This window comes from Protopterus annectens, chromosome 1.part1 (genome assembly GCF_019279795.1).
Source record: "Protopterus annectens isolate FY-2018-M chromosome 1.part1, PAN1.0, whole genome shotgun sequence".
Classification (NCBI taxonomy): Eukaryota; Metazoa; Chordata; order Ceratodontiformes; family Protopteridae; genus Protopterus; species Protopterus annectens.
The window spans coordinates 814,709,861-814,735,229 of record NC_056726.1 but is presented as its reverse complement, the minus strand read 5'-3'; the positions used below and the strand labels follow the sequence as shown (position 1 = coordinate 814,735,229).

The 25,369-nt window shown below is 43.5% G+C and overlaps 1 protein-coding gene across 1 annotated transcript in view; it reads right to left on the bottom strand.

Annotated features, from left to right (window-relative positions):
• The window catches only part of TLN1 (talin 1), a 3,443,760-nt gene that overhangs the window by 2,307,990 nt on the left and 1,110,401 nt on the right, over nt 1-25,369 (bottom strand). The window contains exons 7-8 of the mRNA XM_044078439.1: nt 1,229-1,381; nt 1-97 (exon numbers count right to left, since the gene is read on the bottom strand). The exon at nt 1-97 is cut by the window's left edge and continues 46 nt beyond it. Coding sequence (XP_043934374.1) covers nt 1-97; nt 1,229-1,381 — 250 coding nt within the window. The remainder of the gene's footprint in view (nt 98-1,228; nt 1,382-25,369) is intronic.

Below are 25,369 nucleotides of genomic sequence, written 5' to 3'. Positions count from 1 at the left end.
TTCTGATCAGAGTAGAAAAATTTACGTCTAAGCAATAATGTCTCCGTTTCATCCACACCCTGTTCTCTTAACGTCCGCCCATGGTCCAACCAGTTCACTATCAGAAGAATAAAGCATAGTACCCAGTCATTCACACATGCAGTAAAAGAAGTTCAGTATCTTTACGGACTAACACCTCCCTTTCAAATACACTGCCAAACAAGAAACACAGGCACAGCAGGAAATTAACTGCTACTATAAGATGCAGCCACATAACCCACTTTTATCCACATTAGTGTTCGACTGAGCTCTTTTACAATACACAAAATATATGTAAAAAAACATCTTCAGAAAGGTCAAGCAAAAACATCATTCATTCTAGGTTGTATGTTGTTTAGTAGCTCTGTACAGTACCTACCATAATGAACTTAATCCTTTTGTTGACAAGGTTAATCTTACTGCCCAAGTAGCCTCTTTTCAGGGGAGACTCAAGGTGGTATACCACTAAGGAAAAGTTAATCAGGGAACTTCCCGTAATCTTTTTGATACGTGCCGTGGGATCTTTTATATCCACCTGAGCTGCTGTCAAATTCAGGCATAATGTACAGCCAAAGCACTACTTCCAGATGTGGGGTAAAATCAAAAATAGAATGCAAATGACAGCTGCATACGGCTATTTTCTAAGGTTAATTTTAAATGCCAATCTGGCAAACCGCTTCATGTAAAGTTAACACAACAAAACATTCAGTCTAAGTTGGAATAAAATCAATTAAGTCTAAACTGGAATCCAATTAACTATCTGAAATAACTCTCAAATCTCTATACCATGTTGATTTTTCTCACAAGGTTAAAACGTAACCAGATGTTACATAAGATGACGATGAGATCAATTAACAAAAGTCTTGAAGCCTTCCTCATGTAAACGAAAAATTAAGACGAGAAAGCAATGAAGATCTGACATGCAATAAATGTAACTACATAAAGCATGCACAGCCATCTAATTGAAATAAATTACTCATTCAGTCTGCTGCAGTCCATACAATAAAGTCAGGTGGATAGTTTTAAATCAAGTGCATACAACCACAAAACTATTTTGCAGACTGGAAAACCAGTCCAAAATCATTATGTACAAGCCTAATAAGAAAATAAACTCCAGGCAAAGTCGTGGCAAATGGGCAAACATTCCAAGCCACGTCACTTTAGCCAGTGCAGTCCATAAATGCCTTGCCATGCCTACTTGGGTACTCACATTCATCATCTGTATGAAGCTTCTGTTTCAGCTTTTCCATCTTCTTGTCATCCCTAAGCAGTGTCTTGTCCTTCTTCAGAGTACCAACATTCTCTTCTTTCTTTTCTTCGAAGATCTCTCGTACCAATGAATATTCATCATAGTTTGTGATACCTGGCAAGTACCATTTAAATGTTGCATTACACAGTGAAGACAGCAAATTAATACAAAATTAAAAACATACCCCATTTATAGGTTGCTACAAAAAAAAACATGGAGTCATTTCTAGAGAAAGTATAAAGTTAGCAAACTCATCATATTATGGACTACTAGCACAACTCAACCAAAACTACAACTATGTTGCTGCTTCAGCATACATTACATGCTGCACTGCTAAAACACTCCTGTCTTTACTCTGGAAGATGCTATGCCACATTTATTTTACCAGAAAAGTGGAGGACTGCATGTCTGCAACATACTTGTCACATTAAAAGTTGAGGAAGGCAAAACCCTTGAATGGTTTTACTGATAGCAGTGTCAAACTAAATTCCCGTTTCTAACCCAACAATGCCTTCTGAGATGTAATCAGGTTTTCAAGCATTTTATATATGCTAACCTCAACAGAAAATGGCACAAACAGCAGCAATCTCATACCTGCAATGGGGATAAAAAGATGCTAGATGGCTGATGTAAAAGTTTTGTGTTGAACAATAATGACCCTTCTCAATATGGAATCCCCTGTTTTCACCTCTGGAATTCAGAAAGAAGCTCAGCAAGCAGTGTGCAAATACTTTCAAAGTTCTTCACCGAGAAGTTGCAGCTGAAAATGCTAGGGACTAAGAAAATAATTACAAGGAAAGACTTCAAAAACATTTGATCCTGACCAAAACAGAACAGGATAAAACAAGAATATAAAGGCAAGCCAACACCATGGTACAGGGGAAAAAGTCCTGAATACACCACAGGTGACCGGAGTCCGATTAGCAGTTAGGGTGAATGCAGAAGCTGAGTAAAGAAGATGGCAGTGAGCAGTTATTGTCAGCTCACCCATTACGGGGGAAGGAAGATCACTCCAGCTAGTCATATAAGCAACACACTGCTGAGTTCCAAGCAAGAAGTGCTTTCAGTGCACTTGTACTATGCAGCAGAGGGGGGAAAAAAGTAGACTAAGTCACACCCCCCACCCCACTCCCTACCACCACATTCTCACCAAGGAATGGACGGTTGAAACTACTCCCATACATGTTTACATGGGTCAGAGGGGCCTCACCTAACTCAGGAATACAGGGTTCCTGCACTAATGGAATAAATGTGCCACCTGGAAGAAGGCAGAGGAGCTATGGGGCAAGGTGTTGGGGGTGGGAAACAAAAATGAGTAAAGAATATGAGGGGAAGGGTTGCAGTTGAAGAAAATGCTGAAAGAAGAGACATTAGTAGCTATTAGCAGGTGTGCATTTAAGGATGACAGCAGGAAGCATTTAAAGGAGAGCTGCACCCCACATTCTCATAAAAACATGTTTATTTCATTATGGTTTGGTGTTTCCTACATTTTAAACACCACTCTGGGACTATTTACAGGTTTTTAAGTATTTTTTATGTAATTTCTGAGTCTGACCACAAAGGGTCTAGCATGTTAAACTGACCCTGATTTAGTCTGCCTCTAGGTATCCCACAATGCAGTGCATGTCTATAAAAAAATGACATTGTGCAGGCCTTTTCCTAAAAGCTCCTGTCACTGCACTCATTTTACATGCATACGCCTGTTTTTCAGTCAGTTTTAAGTATCATTTTATGCCATTCACTGACTACTTAAAACATAGTGCAAATACCATATAACAGACTTTCAAAGGGCTTTTTACTGTTGCTTCTTTTTAGAATGTCTAAATTGCAGTCTCAGTGAAGAATGAATTGTACTATTACGACTCATCTCCATCCCCCTTCACACCTAACTCCACTAGCTGTCAAAGTGCTAAGGGTAATTTGAGCTGTAACCTGCTGTGACTAACAGCTCACAGGAGAAGACTTGACTCATCTACTGTTTCCTTGTTCCAGCCTTTACTTTCTGTATGGGCAGGGGAAGGACCAGGGAGCTGCGACATCGCAGCATGAGTGGATTTTTAGAACAGTCGTGGTGATGACAGTTTTGGAAGGAAATGGGCCAGAAAGCTACTTGTATTCATTGGCCTTGATGACATCAACGAATTGGAGACTGCAGTAAGCTTTGCTAGGGTGTGAAGTTTTTTGAAAGTGAAACCACCACAGTACAATAAAGTACTGTTCTAGTGCTGAAAAGTAGCAGGGACTGTAAATAGGGAGAAAGGACATAATTTGAGCATTTAATAACAGAATCCCATTATCCTTTAACTGATATTGAGACTGGAAATGGCTCCCAAATACAGTGAAATAACGAGACAAAAAGGTACAACAGTAGGGCAACTGTCTGAAGACAGTACATGTCTTTGCAAGCAACCTATTAGGTAAAATACCGGTTTTCAATGCTCGAGTTATTTTAAGTTATGCTACAACAGAATGAACACATTCTTCAAGTTTGAATGCATTTTCATTTCATGTCAGATGATACAACAGATAATTCTATGCCATCCTTTAAGAGAAAGATGCGTGGTGGAAAACTGCAATGGAAGCACAGTTGTGTAAGAACTTAGTAGAGCAGTAGATGTCCAACTTATCACTCTAGTGTTCATAGCATGTGGATTATCTCCAATGCCATCTGGCCTGGGTACCAGAGTTTTACCTTCCCAATATCAGAAGTGTGAAGTGTGACCTCAGCTCGCAAGTGTAGTGGTATACAGGTAGACGCACGAGTGTAATTCCTTATACTACCTCCAAGCCAGTGGCCTGAAGACCCCCCATCCCCACCCACAGAAAAAAAAAAAAGGTTAGCTAGGAGGGACATAGTATGAAGTGGTAAGGAAGCCCCCTCTGTTCTACAGCACTTCTCAGAAAAAGGAACAGAGGGAGAACAAATAAGAAAGGAGATGATAAACAAACCGGGGAAGGAATACTGCAACAGTGATCAGTAGGACAACTATTGTAGTGGCAAGGTCTTAAACCATACTGTGTCCCGACTAAAAACACTGTTGCAGCATTCCTAACACATGGGTAACTTCCAGAGCCAAAAGAAAAGCAAGAGCGATTGGTTCAAAGGAAGTAGAACTGTCAAAGAGGCCAGATTGCACTGATCTAGTAAAGGCAGCTATGGACACTGGAAAGGCATCAATCCTGTAGTTTTTTAGGGAAAATATGCATAGCTGACCAGGTGACAACTTTCCAGTAAGGACCTGGCATCAATTCCTTTGTAGAAAGCTCCAGAGGCTACTACTGCTCTGGTAGAGTGACGCTTGAGGGGGACGAGGACAAGAATTTACCATGGAGAGAGTAACCGAAGGAGATAGCCTTAGAGATCCAACTTGAAATGGTTTGCATGGATACCAGCTGGCTCACTTCAGATTCCATGGAGAGAAAAAAAAAAAAAAGTTCATTAGATTTTGTTTATTCCAAATAGAATCTTACCTGTCTGAATGGCTAGAGAATGCAGCATCTCTTCCCAACTGATTAAGCGGGTTGAGAAAGAAGGTAGGTTTATGGCCTGATTGACAGAGCGCATTTACTACTTTAGGCGTGAATGAAGTATTAGCCCACAGGGTCATCCTGTCTGTGAAAAATAAGAAAACGAGGACAGGCCATGAGTGTCTGAAGCTCTGAAACTCTCCTAGCTGAAGTAAGGGCCAGAAGGATAGTTTTCCAGGTGCAGAATTCGAGGTTTGCCGATGTTGCTGGTTCAAAAGGAGATAAGGTAAACCTTTCCAGAACAAAATTGAGGTCTCAAGTACCGATAATGGGCTTTCTAGGTGGTCTAAAATGCAGGACCCCTTTAAAGAATAACTCTACCTCTGATCTGGATACAAGTGGGGGAGAGACAGGTAAGCAAGCAGAAATGTCTGACAGGTGGGCTTTGATGGAAGCATAGGCCAGACTTGTATGTAGGAGCTCACACAAATATTTCAGAATGGAAGGTCTCTGAGTTACTGGGGTCCTGCCCATTCCTTTGGCACCAACAGGATAATCTCATCCATTTGGCTAGGTAAGACTTTTGAGAGGTGGGTCTCCTGACTTCTTGGAAAATCTTACCTTCCTCATAAAAATGGTACCTATAAGGAATTAAACTCCTATCTTACGCAGTTTAGATATGACAGATTGGGGTAAAGCAGTAACCCTTTCTGTTATGTGATGAGATCCATCTGGTGTGGCAATTTGTAGTGCTTGCCCCTAGCTAGGAGAAAGAAGAGGGAACCAGTGCTGTCTTGGCTAAAAGGGAATCAACAGCAAGTGTTTTTTTTTTTCTTTTTTGTTCTTTAGAATTCTTTGAATGAGAGAGAGTGGAGATCTAAAGGAACTTTGCTGTCCAATGAAAAGTAAAAGCATCTGTCCTCCAAGCTGAGGGGTAAAGGTCCCTGATGCCAAAAAGTGGAAGTTATTTGCTGGCCTTTGAAACAAACAAATCTATCTGAGGAGTCCCCCAGTGATTAAGGATGTCCTGGAAAACCTGTCGGTTACCTGCTTAAAGAGTCTGCTAACACTCTGTCCTGTGAAGAGATGCATGTGGCTGTGACTGACAAGTTTTTCTGGGTGGCAAGTTCCTAGGCTTTCTGTGCCTTTCTGAACTGGTAAGATCTGGTCCCTCCTTGCTTGTCGATGTGCCACTTTACTGCTGTGTTGCCTGTGAACAATTGTAGGGTGACTGGTTTCCAGAGATGTGAAAAGACTTGTAGAGTCTGGATGAGGACCCTCATTTCCTTAATCTTGATGTGTTCCTTTAGCAGCATTGGCTGCCATCTGCCCTGTACTTGTTGGATGCTTGTCCAAGCCCCTGTGCCTCATCCAACGCATCTGTATGTACTCCTGAACTGGGGCTGGAAGAGTGAAGGGGAAACCCTGGATGGAGTTTCACCTGATCCTTTCACCACAAGTGTTCATGTCTGATACAGGGTAAAAGGGGAATCACTGTGTCTAAAGGGTAAGAGTGCCAAGGCCAAACTGTTTTCTGGTACCACTGGACTTTCCTCATATGTAGTCTGGTTAGAGGTAGCACTGTAACAGTAGCTGCCATAAACCCTAGAGCCCTTATAATCTCCCTGGCTGAGGAAGGCATGGTTTGTAGAAATAGTCTGTAAGGCTCTGCATCTTCTCTAGTTAAGCAGGCCTGCATATTTTGTGTGTCCAGCCTGCAGACCATAATAACTAGGACCTGAGAGGGCTGCAGGTAGGAATTTTGCAGCCAATTGTGAACTCAAACAGAACTAGGAGGGTAAACTGGAGACGCTCTAAGACTTTGTGGTATAGTAGCTTGGATTTACAGGCAACCAAGTAGGGAAAAATCTGAATCTTCTGGGTTCGGACAGAAGGCGATTACTAGTGCCATACACTTTGTGAAAACTCTTGGGGCTGTGGAAAGCCCAAAAAGCAGACCAGTACATTGATAAGAGATGACCCAGTATAAAACCTGCAGAACTGCCAGCAAGGGGCCCAAACTGGCATATGGAGGCAAGTGTCCTTTGATCTAGGGATACTAGAAAAGCCCACGCCAGATTAAAAAGTAGCAGTGTGTGCAGTGAGAGCATTTTGAAAGGTGGCACTTTTAAGATGATGTTTAGTAAAGAGAGATCCAGTACTGCTCTTCAATGCTATTCTTTCATTGGCACTAAGAAGTCTGGAGTAAAACCCTTTTCCCATCAATTCTTCTGGCACTGGCTCTATTGTGCCTCGAGTCCACAGTTCCTTAAAATGGGGGGACAAGTGAATCTGATTGTGTGAAGGTGGGGGTATGCCATTTAGAGGGAGCAGGAATCTGTTGCCAAGACATGGCACATTTGTCCATGGTAATCTTTTCCCAGGCAGAAAAAAGATTGTGTCAGCCTTTTTGAGAGAGGTAGGGTAGAGCTGGGAGGCAGGTAGAAAAATGAATGTAGACAGTCACAGGGATTTGTCCCCAAATGGAGACCTCCCAGATGAGACATCCCTCTGTGGTTTACCCGTGGAATCTTTCTGTGAGTCTTCTTATGTTTCTGGCTACGACTAATGTCCCTTCTGACAAAACAAGATAGGTTTGATTAAGCAATTCCTCTGGTACCTAGATACACATTTTAACAAAAGTTGTCTGCAGTTCTTCACGTTTTTACCCTGCTCTTGAAGGGTGCAAAAAGGCTGGCACCAAAAACAAAGTGTCTAAAGGAAAATCCATTCATTTTGCATTCAAGTCCTCCGGAAAAGGCTGGCTACATAACCATGCATACCTGTGGATTACAGAACCCACAGTAGCTGCTCTGGACGAGGCCTGTACAGCATCATAACTACATTTAATACTGTATGGAATTCTGTGTAGCCTGATCAAGTAAGGATACCATTTGTTGTTTAGAATCAGTTTCCTGCAAGTCCACTATTACCTTAAAGAAGTGAGAATGGACAAAGTATTTGGTCATCTGGGTTTGGTGAGTAACAGCCCTAAATGCCAAAGCAAAGGAGGTGCAAACCTTTTTATCCTGGCTATCCAAAGCCTTGCTATCCTTGTCTGAAGGGAGGGCAATGAGGAGGAGCTCAGAAGGCCTATCAGATGAAAGGGAAACTGCAAAGGGTCACAACATTTTTAAATAAAAACTTATTATCCGGGACATTATAAAATCTGTCTAGTCTTTTGGAAGATGGAAGCTGGTAGTCATGGAGTCATGGGCAATATAAGTGGAATGAAAAGCATTCAGAAAAGCCTCAATAACAGGAGGTATGGGTGAAGGGGCCAGGGGTGCCTATTTCCAAAAGGTCGTATAGCTTTTCTGCACCTCTGAGATCTGCCTAGACTTCCCCTCAAAATGCTTAATCATATTTAAGACTGTCTCAACAAAAGACATTTCTTCTACTGGAGAATCAGGTGATATGGAGTCCTCATCTGAAGGGGACTTTGCTTGGAGAGTACATTTGAGAGAAGAAAGCCAGAGAATAGTTAAGACTCTGGAGTCTCATCTTCAGAAGATGGATCCACAGCAATTTTTCAAGGGGTGGGGGAAGGGGACAGAGAAGGAAGCTTCACAGCCAAAATCACTAAAACTAACTGAAAGAGAACCATCCATTCCTACTCCCAAAGAAGAGGAAGAAGGAGGTTGAAGGGAAGCAATGAGTTTAGTTTTATGGCACTTCTTCGGTGTGACATTCACCTGCACTAACCATGATGGCACACTTCATGACAGACGCAAAGGTAGCAGCTCTGGAGAATGCTTCAGCAGCATCGCAACTACACTTGACAGTGACAAGTCACCTGAGAGGCAAATCCCAAAATAGATACAACAAAAGTTTTTGCTTCAGAATTGGGGAGGTCGGAAGTGACCTGACAAGCTTAGGTAATTAAGGCCAGAGCATATCTAGTCATGTGGGTCTGGAAACTGATGGACCAAAAGAACAAAAGGAGCAGTACAAACCTTCTTACCATTGTCCTATTATAATTACCTAAAGGCAGAAGTTTGGAACAGAGCAAAAGTTAAGAAGGGTTGTCAGAGGAGACTGACATCACAGCAGGGTCAGCGGACACTTAAGAATGGAGTCTCGCCAGGAACCTTATTAGAACCTGCGAGGTTTCTTTGGAGCTGGAGGCAGAGAATCATGAGACTTAGAAGCAGCTATGAAGATGTCTAACAAATCAGCCAGTGCAGGAGGTATTGCAGAAGGTATAGGCGTGTCCATGTGAAGCAGCTCATAATACCTTTCCTGCATATCAGACACTTGAGGAGAATCCCATTTAAAGTATTCCATCATTCTAGCTAGAGTCCCCAAAAGGAGACTCAGGAATAGTGGACTCTTCTTCATCAGAACCAAAGCCAAAGGTGAAGGCATCTGGGAAGAGTAAGACAAGAACGCATCATCAGATTCTGAATCCTCATCGGAGGAATCCAGTTCCTAGTCTGTTTGAGAAGAGATTAAGTCCAAGGGGGAGTAGGCACAGAAACCCCTTGAGGAGGCATTCAGGACCATAAAGTAATTAAACAGGCTCTTAGTAACTCCTGCCATTCCTGCTGAGGATCCTTATGGAGGTAAAGAGGTATGCAGAGTCTTCTGCTTTTTTTCTTGTTAGGGACGTCAACCCTAACAAACAGCAGAGGTTACAACCCTTGATGAGATTCAATAAGAGTACCTAGAACCTCTTCCCTGATCTGCAGAATCCCTTTAGGGCCCCCGAATATAATCAACAGTGGTTCCCTCATAATGTTAGGCGCAGACACCTCTAAAGCCTCAGAGGACATGCAAAAACAAGGATCCATGCCAGCCTCCAACGGGGTCACAGCAGAGGAATCAGAGACACAAAACGGCCTATAGAGCATAACAGACTTCTAGAGAAACATCTGGTGGAGGCTGGACAACAAAGAATATAGCCAAGATTTCTTAGCCTTCTTACTTAACATTAACTCAAGGCTAGAAAATTCTGCCACACTACCTTGGACTAAGATTTTAATCCTCTGCTACTCAAGATAGATGGCCAGGGAAGACAACTGGCTTCTAAGAGTTTTAGGCACAAACATTTTACAAGTACTATAGGATGTATGATTGTGCGAAGCACCCAGGCAAAAAAGACACTGTTCATGACTATTCCTACAGGCAATCTGCCTCCCACAGACATTTTTCCTTCTTGTATGGCATGAATTCTGGGTAATGAAAAAAGAACAAGAACAAAAAGCAAAAGAAAAGACCTCAATGGGACACATCTGACGGCTAGGTATTCAGCATACCAAAAGGCGTTCAGACTCAAGGCAAAGAAGTTTTGGGTAACTGCTTCCATACGTCAAATTTATGCCCTACGCCAATTACAGCAAGCATACATAAGGTGCACACAAGATCTAAAGGCTTTGGTATATTGGCTGGACAGACTATTCTTGGCAGAAGATCCCTACTGTGAAGAATACTGCAATAATGCTCCAGTAGATTCACTGTTGCACCCTTCCAGAGTTTGTCACACTTCCCCCATGGCTGTTCTGACTCCATTTCAGATAAAAATGGGGACATCAGCCAATGTAATTTTATTTTTTCTTGCTCAAAGGAGCTCCAGATAAGGCAATCCATAAGATGTCTTCTGCACAGGTTCCACGGGCTTACTGAGACAGTCCTCCAACAAACTGCCCAATATGGTTCGAGCTGTGCAAACAAATTTTGCTCCTTAAATTAACTATCTAAAATAATCTATTGCATACTGGAAGATGTGGGTGAGGAAAAGTAAATGGCACTCACCCTATCACTTGGATGCCTAGTATTGCATAACGGGGAAGGGAGGGAAACTACTGCAATAGAAACTGTACTTGAACATCTACTATTACTGAATTCTGTGCATGGATCATTGTCTCAGTCACTTTTTTTGACAGCTCCGGTAATTTCTAGGTGGAACACTGCAGGAGATCCTACAGGATATCAGTGGTGAAGCCTGCCCTGCCCTATAAAACAACCAAATGACTGCATTAAGAATCACCCCACTGATAAAAACAATAGTAGCAGCTGTAGCTCTGGCAGAATGCAGTCTAACAACCCAATTCATAGTCTTCCCAAGGGCCAAGTAACAAAAATAATACAGCAAGCTTACCCAATTAGATGCAATCTGTTTGAAGACGGGGCTTTAATTATCATCAGATGAAAAAAAATTCTGGGCAGTTTTCCTCACATCCTTGGGTCTACATTGGCAACAACTGCCTGTGAATATCCAATGAATGCAAAATCCATTCCCTCTTACTTTGCAGATGAGGGATTGACAGTACTGAGTGTGTTCTTTACGGAAAAAGGTCAAAGTTTTGCAAATCTTCAAGCCAAGATAACTGCCACCAAAAAATTCATATCAGGAACATGAAAAAGGTAGTGACAACTGACGGGTGTCTGGATTAAATTCTCCAGCACAACGTTAGTCCCACTATAGAGGTACTGTTCTCCTAAGGGGGCTTTCAGATAGAGAAACCCCTTAAGAAACTATATTTGGTGGCACTAAGGCCAAAGGTGAATCAGTGAATGCAAGCTGAGAAAAAGTAAACACACCTTTAGTAAGGCTTATGTTAGCTCTGCTGTGTTAAGGTAAGGCAGTTACCCTTTGGTAGCACAGGGAAAATCTCTCATTTTAGTAAAGCAAACTTTCATGCACTATATCTCCTAGCTTTCTCAACTTTTAATATGTCCTGTGAGAATAGGTGCTGGAAGCGATCAAAATTAAATCATCCCCACTGTCAATCTGACAGCATGCAGGTTTAGATGTACCACCTTTATTTCCCTATTGAGATTATTACAACATGCTAAATGCTTATTTTGATGTACTCTGGAAATGTCATGCGGATCATCAAAAAATGAAGAGTTATGTACTCACTATAGCGATAGATCTATGTTGTCTGTTTCCATCATTTCCTCAATGGATATATCTGAAATCTGACCTCACATCTGGCCACAGTCACTTCCAAGCTTTGGATCTGATACTCAGGCCCCCCCCTACCCATAATGCTTGTGAACAGAATTAGCTCCCTCAGACGGGGTTTGCTCATCCAAGGAAAAGGCAATGTAAATTATAAAACATATTTTTAAGCTATCATAAAAGAGCAGGTGAATTAAACAGCAGTAACCTATATGAAGAAAAACAGCCACAAAGACAATACCTTTATGGACCAGAGTTAGGTCCATCTCAAAAAGTTATTAATTGGTGACCGACTATATTGCAACCAAAAACAAAACAAGTATGGGGAAGGTGGGAGGGAAGTTGAGAAAAAGGACAACACCATAGCAGTTAGGTCTGTGTTGTCTGATTACATTTGATATCCTTTCCAACCCACTCCTCAACGGATGGGATAGAGTTCCCAACTTACTTTTATAATTGGAAGGTCTCATGGAAGTATATTTTATACCACAGCTGAACCAAAAGAAGCCCTAGATCTAGACTGCATATCCAATTTGTAATGGGAGATGAAGGTATGAACCTTGGACCAGGCAGCTGCAGCACATACGTCATCCACTGCAACACTGGAGAGAAAGGCTGTAGATGAAGCCACAGATCTGGTAGTGTGTGCTTTTGGAGTGGAAGGGAGAGGAATCCATTTTTCCTGCTAAAGGAATGAAATGCAAAAACACACTAGAATCAACCCTCAAGAAGGTCCAACTTAGCACTGGAGGGCGGACATATAATTGGTCATATATTTTGAAGGACTTACTGGGATGTAGATAAAAATGTAACTGGCAAAGATCACATAAATTCAGGGTACATTCACCCTTGTCTAAAACTTGTGGAGAAAGCTAAATTTATAGACTGATTAATGGTTGACTCGGAAGCCATCTTAGGGTGGAAAAAGGGACACTTTTTTTAGAGATACTATGCCTTTGTGAAAAATTAAATATGGAACCTTTGAGGATAATGCATGCTGTTCTGAAATTCTCTTGATACAAGTAACAGGCACCAGAAAGTGTCTTCCAGGATAAAAAAAACAACCTAACATCCACTTTTGCAGCAGGTTCAAAGGGAGGGCTAGTCAGAGCCTGCAAAAGAATGGCAACATCCCATGGAGGGACTGGATCAAGTGGAGGTCAGAGTAAGAAAAGTACATTTGTGTACACTTACCATAAATGTAGATGTTAGAGTGTTATGCACTGTTGCAGTCATCTCACTTGGGTTATCTGCCTGCAGGTAGCCCTCAGTCGGCCCGAATACCAGAGTCTAGGGGTTTCTGCGTCGGATGCTGTCGCCTCATCCATGACGTCAAGTCATCAGGGGTATAAAACATGCAGCCGACGCCATTACATCAGTTTTTCTTGCCCCAGATGTCAGGTGCCCCCAAAATAGGAAGCAATCAAATGGTGTGGAAAACCTCCAGTAAAAAGTAAATACCAGTTTAATAGGATATAGCCAAAAAAGAGGATAGGTAGAAAGTATAGGAAGCTAGAGAGCTGGAGAGAGGGTAACCAGGACTGCAGCAGTGAATACACTCGAACATCTACATTTATGGTATGTGTGCACAACTGTACTATGCTCTTCATGTTTCACTGTTGCAGTCATCACACTTGGGTTGATTCCCAAAGCTGAGGAAGGGTGGAGGCAAGTCAAGAAGTAGTAGGTCTGGCTAGCAGGTTTTGTTAAGACTGCTGTGGCAAATCCAGCTCTGGATTTGGAAAATATAGATAAGTGGTAATGCTTGGTGAAGGTGTGTACAGAATTCCAGGTTGCAGCTTCCAGGATGTCCCCTGGTAGGGACGCCGAGAAAAGATGTAGAGGTTGAGGTAGCCCTAGTGGAATGAGGCCTGATCCCCTGTGGGGTAGGTTTTCCATGGCGTTTGTAGCAGAAATGGATGCAGTGTGCTACCCATTTAGAAATGGCTTGTTTCGAAATGTCTTACCCTCTCTGCCCCTGTAGCAAAGCTGAACAGCAGTTGGTCAGATTTTATGAAAGGTTTAGCCCTGTCAAGGTAGAACCCAAGTTGTTTGTGCACATCAAAGGAGTGCAGGATCCTTTCCCCTTCATTCTGAGGATTAGGAAAAAAGAAGGTTGGCAAATGGATGGATTGGTTTAAAGCCACACTGGATACCACCTTGGGCATAAAAGATGGGTTAGTCCGGAGGGAAACTGTAAGCATAGAAGATAATGAAGGGTTCCACAGCCTTATGGGCCTGTAACTTGGACACACTTCTTGCTGAAGTGATGGCTAGCAGTAAGGCTGTTTTCCAAGAGAGGAATTTTAAACTCTGCTGTAGCAGCAGGCTCAAAAGGGGGAAGCGTTGAGCTTCTCTAGAGTGAGGAATGCCATCTGGGAAGTTGTGTTCAAGCTTGTTCCCAGGAAAACAATCTTTTGGCTGGGTACCAGATGTGATTTCTTTTCGTTGATGGTATACCCCAGAGAAGTTAGGAGTCTCTTTACAAAGATCAGGTGATGAAGCAGAAATTTCTGACTGTCCGCCCGAAAGAGGCAATCATCTAAGTATGGGTAAATTTGAATATTTCTCTGCCTGCAGTAAGCAATGGCTGGAGCCAGGCACTTTGTGAATACCCCAGGCGCAGTAGATAAACCAAAGGGACGTGCAGAGAACTGATAGTGCATGTGCATTCAGCCTGCCCTGAAACATAGATATTTCCTACAAGATTCCCTTATGGCGATGTGCAAATGAACAACTTTTAAGTCTAGGGTGACTAGCCAGGAGTCCTTGGCTAGCTTAGGAAGGAGCTGCTGGAGTGTAAGCATTTTGAATTTTGGTACCACCAGGAATGTGTTTAGGTTTGACAGATCCAGAATATGGCGCCAAGAGTTCTCTTTCCTGGGCACCAGGAACAGCCTGGAGTAGAAACCCTGTCCCCTTTGCTCTGTTGGCACAGGCTGAATAGCCCTGATACTGAGAAAAGAAAGTACTTGCTTTTGGGCCTCAGTACACTAGTTTGGAGGAAGGTCTGGCAATCTGCTTGGTGTTGGCAGAGTGTGGAAATAGGATCTGTATCCCTGGGATACAATGTTTAAGACCCATCGGTCCTGGGTAATATACTCCCAGTTTTTTTGCATGCAGAGCGAGTTTTCCTCCCAGGGGTGCAAGTACTTCAGGATGGCTAGGAAGGGTTAAGTACAAGTCATTGCGAACTTTTTCCATAGGGGGGGTGGGCTTACCACTCCCAGTTTTTGAGGATGGAGCACTCCATTGTTTAGATCTGTGCATACCCTGAGACTGTAGTCTTTGTGGTCTGTTACCCCTGGGTTTGGGCTGAGAAGGTCTGGAATGTACTGGAAAGGACCAATTTTTTTGAAGGCCAATGCCTACTAAATCTAGGTGGCTGTACCTGTAAGAAATCTAACAGTTTGCATGGATTTAGCTTTTTCTTCCATCTTTTTAAAAACAACTTTGGCTTTAGAGCCAAACAGTCTTTGTTTAATGGAGCATCAAGTAATTTTGCCTTGACATGGTCTGGCAAGATTTAATCCTTCAGCCAAGCATGCCTTCTCAGAAAAGACCCAGTGACAGCAGCCCTGAAAGATGCTTCTAAGGCATCAAAACCACACTGCAAAGTAAGTTACCACCTTGCTTTGGAGAATGCATTAAGTCTTGTAAGTCCTTATTTTCTGCACAATCAGGAATCAACATTTTTTGCTTAATTAGATCGATAATATGCTGCTGGTACTTCAACATATGAAACTGGCAATTTAAAGCCCTGATGGCAAAAGTTAGAGGTATATACCCTTCTTACCCCATCTGTCTAGAGCCCTAGAATCTCTGTCTGAATGGGTAGGGTTTTTGGCTGTAGAAGCTTTAATACCTTTAGGTCCCTGGGAAATGGTCTCTGGATCCACAGTGGGACTTTGAGAGAGAAATGTGTGAGAGTCAGGTACTCTGTAGTGTCCGTCAGGCTTTCTAGGAGCAGGTGGTAAAGTATCAGGGGTAAGGCTGGATTTCATGAAGACATCTAAAATATCCAGGAGAGGGGGAATAGCTAGATGCCTATGTTGAAGCAAGTCTAAAAATTCCCTCTTTTTGGACTGTGGGTAGTCCTGGCATTCCCAGCAGAAATGCTCTCTTAGGATATTGCAAGGTTTCACCAAAAGAAAGGTCCTCGGGGGGGGGGGGGGGCTGAGGGAATTGCCTCCTTTGCATCAGAGTCCTCGGGTAGATAAGGGTATGTCCTGGTAATCGCAAGGGTCAGTCGTCGTCAGACTCGTGGTCTGAAGAATCTGAAAGAAAATCAATTCTTTGTTCTTTAGAGGGGGGCTTCCCCTAATTAAAGTAATAAGGTCTTCAGCCATTCTAAGCATTTGTTTCTGTGGCATGGGAGCTTGAGAATGTGCTGTGGTCGTTGGTTTCCTAGGCGTAGTGCGAACTCTGGGACGGAGAAATTCGGTAGATTTGGTCATTAACAAAGTAGTCTGTTTAATACGAACATCGGAAGGTCTGAATACACCCTCAGAAGCCGGTGCCTGCACAGCGGCAACAGACCCATCTAATGTAGAGACATCCGCATGTTCCATAGTCGAAGCATCTCGCAGCATACCGGACTCCGAATGGGTCTAAGTAGAGGCCTATGAATCTGCAGAAGTGGGTAACGGGCTGCAAAAGCACCTCACGGAGTACCGGTGGACTTACTAGCTTAACAGAAGCATCATCAACAGTTTTGGACCTATGCAGTCCGTCTCGGTCTTCATCTTTGCGTTTTTTTGGATGGTCGGTAGTCGGCTGGCTTACAGATGCCATTTTGGAATACGGAGAACGAGAGCGAAAGAATTGAGACACAAAAATAGCCTGACGATGAATAGTTTGCGCATTGAGCAAAGCACAAAACCGAAAACGAGGGACGTCGTGGTCTGGGCCTAAACAGGTGACGCAGTAAGAATGAAAATCTCTGTGAGGTATTTGCTTTCCACAGGCAAGACAATTGTCAACTTTTTCTGACATTGGTTAGAGCAAGAAAAAAGGATCCCCAATGGGGTACTTGGCTTTAGAGACTCCAGGTTTGAAACTCGAAAAATGAAAATTTCAGATAGCTGCTGACAGCCACTTACGAACTGCTTCTGACTCCTGCGCGGCATGAAAAGCTGATGTAATGGCATTGGCTGCATGTTTTATACCCCTGACGACATGACATCATGGCTGAGGCAACAGCATCCGACGCAGAAATCCCTGGACTCTGGTATTCGGGCCGACTGAGGGTTACCTGCAGGCAGATAACCCAAGTGTGATTACTGCAACACTGGAACATGAAGAACATGCGCCTCGAAGAAAGGCCTTGAACAATCTAAGGAAGGCTATGAGTGCATGATTCCCTCCCACGTGAGATCAGGAAATTGCAGTTAAATGAACTTTAATAGTGGAACAACTGACACCACTTTGGCACCACTTTGAAAAAGATGTGCGAGGAAGTACAAAACAGATGGAAGTGGAAAAGGAACATTTTTCTCCACAGCCCAAAAAGTATACCTTTCCCATTTATTTTAATAACCTTCTTAGCTGAGAGGAAGACAAAATTTGTACAACTGGGGATGACAACCTGGAGTCAAACCATCATCTGATTTGCCGAAACCATGCTGAGAGCTTGAAGGATTAAATGTTTTGGCGAGGTAGACCCAATGAGTGAGAAAGTAAATCTGGGTCTGAGCCAAGAACCGAAGGTGGATGAATTAGATGAGGCTGGAGGAAGAGAAACCACACCTGTCGAGATAAGTAAGGTGCTATGAGGATTACCCTGACCTTCATCGCCAAAGCTTTCTTTACAAAGTTTGGAATCAGAGGTGCCAGTGAAAAACTGTAAAGGAAACCTGGGAGGCCAAGGATGCGTTACAGCATCCTGAAGAGACTCCCCTTCACGGGGGATTAGAGTGAATTTTGCTGCATTTGGTGTTGTGGGGAGAGAGAGACTGTAACAAGGTCAGCACCAACAGCTGAAAAATCTGCTCCATTACTGATGGGGGGGCCACTCATGAGAGAGCAGGATGTTTCTGTTCTACTTTTCCAACTATGATGGATTTCCCTGGAATATGCATTGCAATTAGCAAGAGTTGAGAAGATATTGCCCACTGCCACAGTCGTATGGCCTCTCAACACACAGAATAAGATCAGGTTCCTCAATTTGAGGACATACCAGATGGCTACCAATACTGTCTGAGGGGAGATCACACCTAAATGGAAAGAGTGCTGAAACACCTGCAAGGCTGGCAGGACTACTCTCAACTCCAATATACTGATGTGAGGTCTGGCTTCTGTCAGACCATGTGCCTTGGATAGTCTTTCCCAGATATGCCCCATCTCACTTGGGAAGCATCCGTGGACACACTGGCTTGCAAAAGGGCATAATGAGAGGTAGTCACTGTTTAACAAGTGGAGACTCTAACCACCAAGGAATGGGTCCATTGTAAAGAATAGTTGTATAAAATCTTACCATAACCATAGATGTCCTTCTTTTCCATGTTGCAGTATTCATACTGTGGGATCCTACGCCTCATGTGACCCCGAACGTTGTCTCCTATGCAAAAGCTTAAGCCTGGTTGCTGTCGGTGTGTGAGATGTCACATGCAGGGCCATAAACCAGGGGCCTTAAATGTGATCTCTGCACACACAGATCTCAGAACTGACTGCCGAGTCGGACAATAGTCTAAGTAGAGCCAAATAATGCCATCTAAACAGGTTAAATGTAATGAAGGGGGATAGGTGGGTGGGAAAGAATACGGCAACATAGAAGACGAGGACTTCTATGGTTATGGTAAGATTTTACACAACTATTCTATGTCCTTCTATCCCATGATGCAGTGTTCTTATTGTGGGAGAGTACCACAGCTAAAGTAGGGGGAAGGGTGGTGGAAGAAGTTGCAGATTCCAGAAATCCCTGCAGGACTTCCCTTGCAAATCCTGTTCTGGCGATATGTTCAAATTTGTAATGCTGGTGAAGGTATGCACAGAGGACCACGTGGCTACCTCAAAAATGGTAGCTGTGTCCAGGCCTTTGAAGAAGGCTACAGCTCTTATAGTGTCTGCCCTGACCCCATGAGGTAATTCTTTCCTGAGGTAGGAATAGCAGAAGGTGATAGTTTTCCTAATCCAGCAGGAAATTGTTAGTTTGGACACCGCCTTGCCCAGGGCCCTGGGGTGGAAAGACAAAGCTGACTGAACTCTGATAGCTTTGGATTTGTCCAAATAGAACCTTAATTGCCTGTAGACAACAAGGGAGTGTAGTATTCTCTCACGGTCATTCTTTGGGGAGGGAAAGAAGGTGTGTAAGTGACTAGACTGATTTAGTGACAGCTCACTATCCACTTTGGGCATGAAGGAGGGATAGGTGCACTAGGTCACCCTGTCTTTCAGGAAGATTGTGTAGGGTGGGGATGCCATTAGTGCTTGTAATTCTGAAACCCTTCTGGCAGGTGAAAGAATTACTAGTAGGGCAGTTTTCCATGTGCATATCTGCACAGAAACAGAGTCAGCTGACTCAAAGAGAGCAATTGGGAGTTTTTCAAGTATGTAGTTTAGGTCCAGGGTGAAGGAATAGGTTTCTTTGGTAGCCTAATGTGAAGAACCCCTTTTAAGAATAGTTTGACTTCCAACCTGGACAGTAGAGGTGGGTCCAGAGGTAAGCAGGCAGAGATGGCAGAAAAGTGGACCTTCACTGATGAATATGTGAGGCTGATTCTATAAGCTCACACACACACAGGCTAATTCTAGGAGGACATATGCTTGGAAGGGTTCCCAATGCCTTTAGAGACACCATTTGGAGAACCTTTTCCATTTGGAAACACAGGACCTCATAGTATTGGGTTTCCTGGCCTCCTGCAGGATATATAGCACGTCATTAGTGCAGTGGTGTCTGCAGTGGATCAGATGTTTATCACCCACAGGGTTAGGCAGAACTTCTGCAGAGGAGTGTGAATGAGAGATCCCTTCTGTTGAATGAGCAGCTAAACCTTGTGAGGCAACTTGTGGTGATTGCCCTTGGCAAGAGATTGAAAGGGGGAACCAGTGCTGTCTTGGCCAATAGGGAGTCACCAGCAAGATTTTTGGCTCGTCTCTCCTGATTTTTAGGAGGATTTTCTGAATGAGTGGGAAGGGAGGGAAAGCATAAAGGAACAGTCCTTCCAAGAGATGGTGAAAGCTTCCACTCTCCAAGCTAGTGGGGAGGGATCCTTGGCACAGTAATGTTGCAGCGGTCTGTTCTGGGAGGAGGCAAACAGATCTATTTGAGATGTGCCTCACTGGTGAACAATGTCTAAAAAGACATCTCTGTGCAACATGCACTCGTGATACACAGAGAATGATCTACTGAAGGTATCCAATCAGGACTGTCCTGGGATAGTATACAAACTGCCTGCAGTGATATGTTGTTCTGAGAGGTCAGTTCCCATGTTTGCATTACCAGCCTGCATATAGTACAGTTGTGAACACCTACCATAAATGTAGATGTTAGGAGTGTATTCACTGTTGCAGTCATCACATTTGGGTTATCTGCTTGCAGTGGCCATCAGTCGGCCTGATTATCAAAGTCTTAGGTCCTGCATCGGTTGCTCTCTCATCTTCCGTCAGGTAGTAAGGGGTATAAAAAGCATGCAGCAGACGTCATTACATCAGTTTTTCTTGCCCAAGATATGAGGTGCCCTCCTAATGGGAAGCAATTAAATATATATATATATATATATATATATATATATATATATATATATATATATATATACATACATACATACACACACACACACACACACACACACACACACACACACAAGGCTACACCTCCAACAAAAAAGCAAATACACTAAAATGCTTTAAGCATAGTAAAAAGAAATAGAGGTATGGCCAAAAGTCAGGCAGCTGGAGGGAGGGTAACCAGGACCTGCAACAGTGAATACACTCGAACATCTACATTAATGTAAGCGTACACAACTGTACTATGTTTTTCATGTTTCACTGCTGCAGTAATCACATTTGGGTAGATTCCCAAAGCTAAGGATGGGAGGAGGAAATTAGATAGCATTAGGACCAGCTATAAGGCCCAGCAAGACTGCAGTGGCAAAGCCAGCTCTGGATTTAGAGAAAATTGGCAAATGGTAATGCTTGGTGAAAGTATGTACAGAACTCCAGGTAGCAGCTTCTAGGATGCCCCCTGGTAAGGGGCACCTCTGAGAAAGGCTGTAGAGGTAGATGCAGCCCTGGTTGAATGTGGTCTTATCCCCTGTGGGACAAGTTTTCCATGCTGCTTATAGCAGAAATGAATGCAATGGATGGCCTATCCATTTAGAAATGGTTTGCTTTGAAATTTTCTTTCCCTCTGCCCCTGCAGCAAATGCCACCAGCAGCTGTTCAGATTTCCTGAGACGTTTACTCCTGTTCAAGTAAATTCTAAGTTGTCTGTGCACATCTAAGGAGTGCAGTATACGTTCCCCTTTGTTCTGTGGATTAGAAAAGAAGGTTGGCAAATGAATGGACTGATTAAGTGCCACACTGGATACTACCTTGGGCATGATGGAGGGATTGGTCCTGAGGGACACCATGTCCGCATGATAGATGATGAAAGGCTTCACTGCCATAACGGCCTGTAATTCAGACACCCTTCTTGCTGAAGTGATGGCTAAAAGGAAAGGTTTTCCAAGAAATAAATTTTAAGTCTGCAGTAGCAGCTGGCTTGAAAGGAGGTAGGTCGAGTTTCTCCAAGACAAAGCGAAGGTACCAGGCTGGAGATGGGGCTCTCCTGGGTGGTCTTAAGTTTTTGGCCCCTCTGAGGAACTGTTGAGCAGTGGATTAGAGAAGAGGGTGGGTTCTGTGTTGTAATGAGCTGAAATGGCTGAGGCATGAATTTTGATGGAGGAAAAGGAAAGGCTCTTGTGAAGCATCTCAGTTAAGCATTGAAGAATCTGAGGTAAACTGGGCACTGATGTACCCATCCCCTGAGTTTGGTTCCAGGAACAGAATCTTTTCCATTTTTCAGCATAAGATTTTCTAGTACTAGGCCTCCTTGCCTCCAGAATGACATCCAATACTTGTTTACTGAGTGATGGTAACGGAGAGATCAGGTAATAAGCCAGGCTGCCAGGTTCAAGGTTTGAAGCTGAAGGTGCAGAGTCTGGCCTTCCTGCTGGGACAGCAGGATAAGGGGGGGGGGGTCTGAGGCAAGTGCCATGGTGCCAGCAGTGACACACTGCGCAACAGGGGGTACAACCAGTGTTGGCGTGGCCAGTCTGCTGTGATCAGTATCGCCCTTGGTTTGTCCTGTTTGATCTTTAATAGTACTTTGGAGAGGAGAGGCAGAGGAGGAAAGGCATTAACTGATAGATTTTTCCAGCTGAAGGACAGGGCATCCACTTTCCAAGCTTGTTTGTGGGGAGTCCTTGTGCAGAATTTGTCCAATTGGTAATTCTGGGGGGAGGAAAACAGGTCTATATCTGGGCTCCCCCATTTATTTATCAACATGTTGAATGTCTTTGGTTCCAGTTTCCACTAGGGTGAGTCCATGAGATTTCTGCTTAGTTCATCTGCCAGTATATTTAGCTTTCCTGGCAGGAATTGAGCGTGTAGGTGCACTTGGTAGCTCAAGGCTGTGTTCCACAGAGCCATGGGCTAGTCTACAGAGAGGGTATGAGTGGGGTCCCCACTGATTGTTTATGTACCACATAACAGTGGTGTCTGTCTTTACCATTAATTATCCTGGAAGAATGTGGTCCTTGAAGGCTGTCAGAGCATTCTGTACAGCTAACATTTCTTTTTGATTGATCTGCAGGTGCATTTGACTTGGGTTCCATTTGCCCTGAAAGCACTTCCCTGCCACATGACCAGCCATGCATAGTCTGATGTGTCTGTTAGGGTTTGGGCGGCAGGTGGTAGAGTGAATGGCAGTCCCTTGTTTTGGTGGCACGCCTCTGCCCACCAAGGAACTCTAACTGTAGGCAAGGTATAACAGGAATCATTGCTTCTAAATCCTGAGAATGTTGACACCATAGGCTTTTTAGATACTATTGTAGTTTCCTTATATGCAGTCTTGCATATGGAATCAGGAGAATACAGGAGGCCATGAACACAAAGGCTTGCAGTATTTGTCTTACAAATAGCAGTGTCTGTGTGGCCATTAGTTTGAAGTAAGCTGTCAAATGGACTTGTTTCTCTGGCGTGAGGAAAGCCATCTTGGAATTTGTGTTCAAGCTTGCTCCCAGGAATACAATTTGTTGGCAGGGTACAAAGATGTGATTTCTTTTCATTTATGACGTATCCCAGAGAAGTTATCACCTTTTGTACAAACGCCGGATGATTCAAAAGTATGTCCTGGCTTTCTGCCTGAATTAGACAATCATCCAGGTATGGGTATATTTGAATATTTCTTTGCCTGCAAAATGCCATGACTGGAGCTAGGCACTTTGTGAATACCTTGGGCGCAGTAGATAAGCCAAAGGGCAGTGCAGAGAACTGATAGCGCGTGTAGCCTGCTTTGAAGCGTAGGTTATCTTCAAGATTCTCTGATTGGGATGTGCAGGTATGCTTCCTTTAAATCTAGTGTTGCCAACCAGGCGTCTTTGCCTAGCATAGGGAGCAACTGGTGAAGAGTCAGCATCTTGAATTTTGGAATCACCAAGAAGGTGTTTAGAGTAGACAGGTCCAGGATAGGACACAGTGAATTGTCTTTTCTGGGTACCAGGAAAAGTCTAGAGTAAGAACCTTGTCCCTTTTCCTCTTCTGGTACCAACTGAATAGCCCCCATGCTTAAGAGAGGGAGTACTTGCTTTTGGGCCTCTGCCCACTGATTTGGGGGTAGATCTGGACACCCGCTTGGTGTTGGTAATGTGTGGAAATGAAATCTGTATCCCTGGGACACTATTTAAAACCCATTTGTCCTGGGTAATGAGTTCCCAGTTCTTTGCATGAAGAGCAATCTTTCCCCCCAAAGGGGCAGTCAGTTGAGAAGTGCTTAGAAGTTTTAAAAATATGTCATTGAGACAGTTTACCAAAGGGGAGAGTTTTATTACTCCCAGATTTGGAAGTGGAGACCCCCACTGCTTAGTCCTGTGCGTACCCTGGGACTGAAGCCTGGGAGCTCTGCTGGATCTGGGTTTGGACAGAGAAGATCCGGAGGAGGCAGGAAAGGACCAAATTTTGGAAGGCCAATGCCAACTAAACCTTGGAGGTTGTACTTGTAAAAAATCTTCAACAGTTGCATAGATTTAGCTTTTTCCTCCATCTTTTTAAAAACTTCTTCTGCCTTGTTGCCAAACAGGCGGCCCTGGTTTAAGGGAGCATCCAGTAATTCTGCTTTAACATGATCTGGCACGGATTGCTCCTTCAGCCAAGCATGCCTTCTAAGTACAGACCCAGTTACAGCAGCCCTGGCAAGATGCCTCTAATGAATCAAAACCACATTGCAACATACGTTTTCTAACTTGTTCAGCTGAATGCAGTAAATCCTTATTTCTGGCACAATCAGGAATCATCATTTTTTGTTTAAGCAATCTAATAATATGCTGCTGATACTTTAACATATGAAACTGGTAGTTTAAGGCCCTAATGGCCAAAGTTGCAGAAGTGTATACCTTCCTTCTTACCCCATCTATCCAGCGCCCTGGAGTCTCTATCAGAGGGATTAGGATTTTTGGCAGTAGTAGCTTTAATGCCCATGGGTACCTCTGAAATGGTCTCAGGATCCACAGTAGGATTTTTAAAAAGGAACTTGAGAGTCAGGGACCCTGTAATATCCATCAGGTTTTCTAGGAGCAGAAGGGAGAGAGAGTCAGGGGCCAAGCTAGATTCCGAAAAGGCATCAACAGCAATGTTTAGTATAGGAGGTATAGCTAAAGGCCTGTGCTGGGGCAGGAGTAAGAAATCCCTAAAGCCTCTTTTTAGACTCAGAGAAATCCTGACTTTCCCAATAAAAAAGCTCCCTGAGAGTATGCAAGGTTTCACAAAAAGAGAAATCCTCTGTGGGGGAAGCAGGGGGAATACAGTCCTCAGAATCAGAAACCTCACAGGTAGATCAAGGTAAATCCTGGTAATCAGAGGAAACAGAAAATTCAGAATCCTAGTCAGAAGTATCATAAGCAAACTCATTCCTAGGTCTCAGAACAGAGATCAGAAGGCTGGCTTCCCCTGATTAAAATAATAAGGTCTTCAGCCATTCTTATCATTTGTTTTTTAGGCATAGAGGGCTGACCATGTGGTCTGCGCGTCAGTTTTCTAGGCATGGTTAGAGTTTTAGGCCTTGAAGAAAAAGATGGCATTTGGTTTAATACGCAAGTCAGTAAGCCTGAATACACCCCCAGAAGCCCGTGCCTGCACAGCAGCTCCGGACCCATCCAAGGTAGAGACATCTGCAGGTTCCACAGTTGAAGCATCTTGTGATATACTGGACTCCGAATGGGTCGCAGTAGAGGCCTGTGAATCTGAAGTAGCTGGTATCAGGGTCTGCGAAAGCACCTCGCTGAGTACCGGTGAACTAGTGACTAGCTTAAGAGAAGCGTCGACAGCTTTGGACCTAGATGGCCCGTCTCTGTCTTTATCTTTGAGTTTTTTCAGAATGTTGGTAGTCAGGTGGGCTGGCTTACTGAAGCCATATCTGGGTAATTGAACCAAGCACCAAAATATTTAGAAGCGTAAATATACAGACGAATAGTTTTTTGTTTAAATAAGGCACAAAACCGACAGCGAGGTAAGTCGTGGTCAGGGCCTAG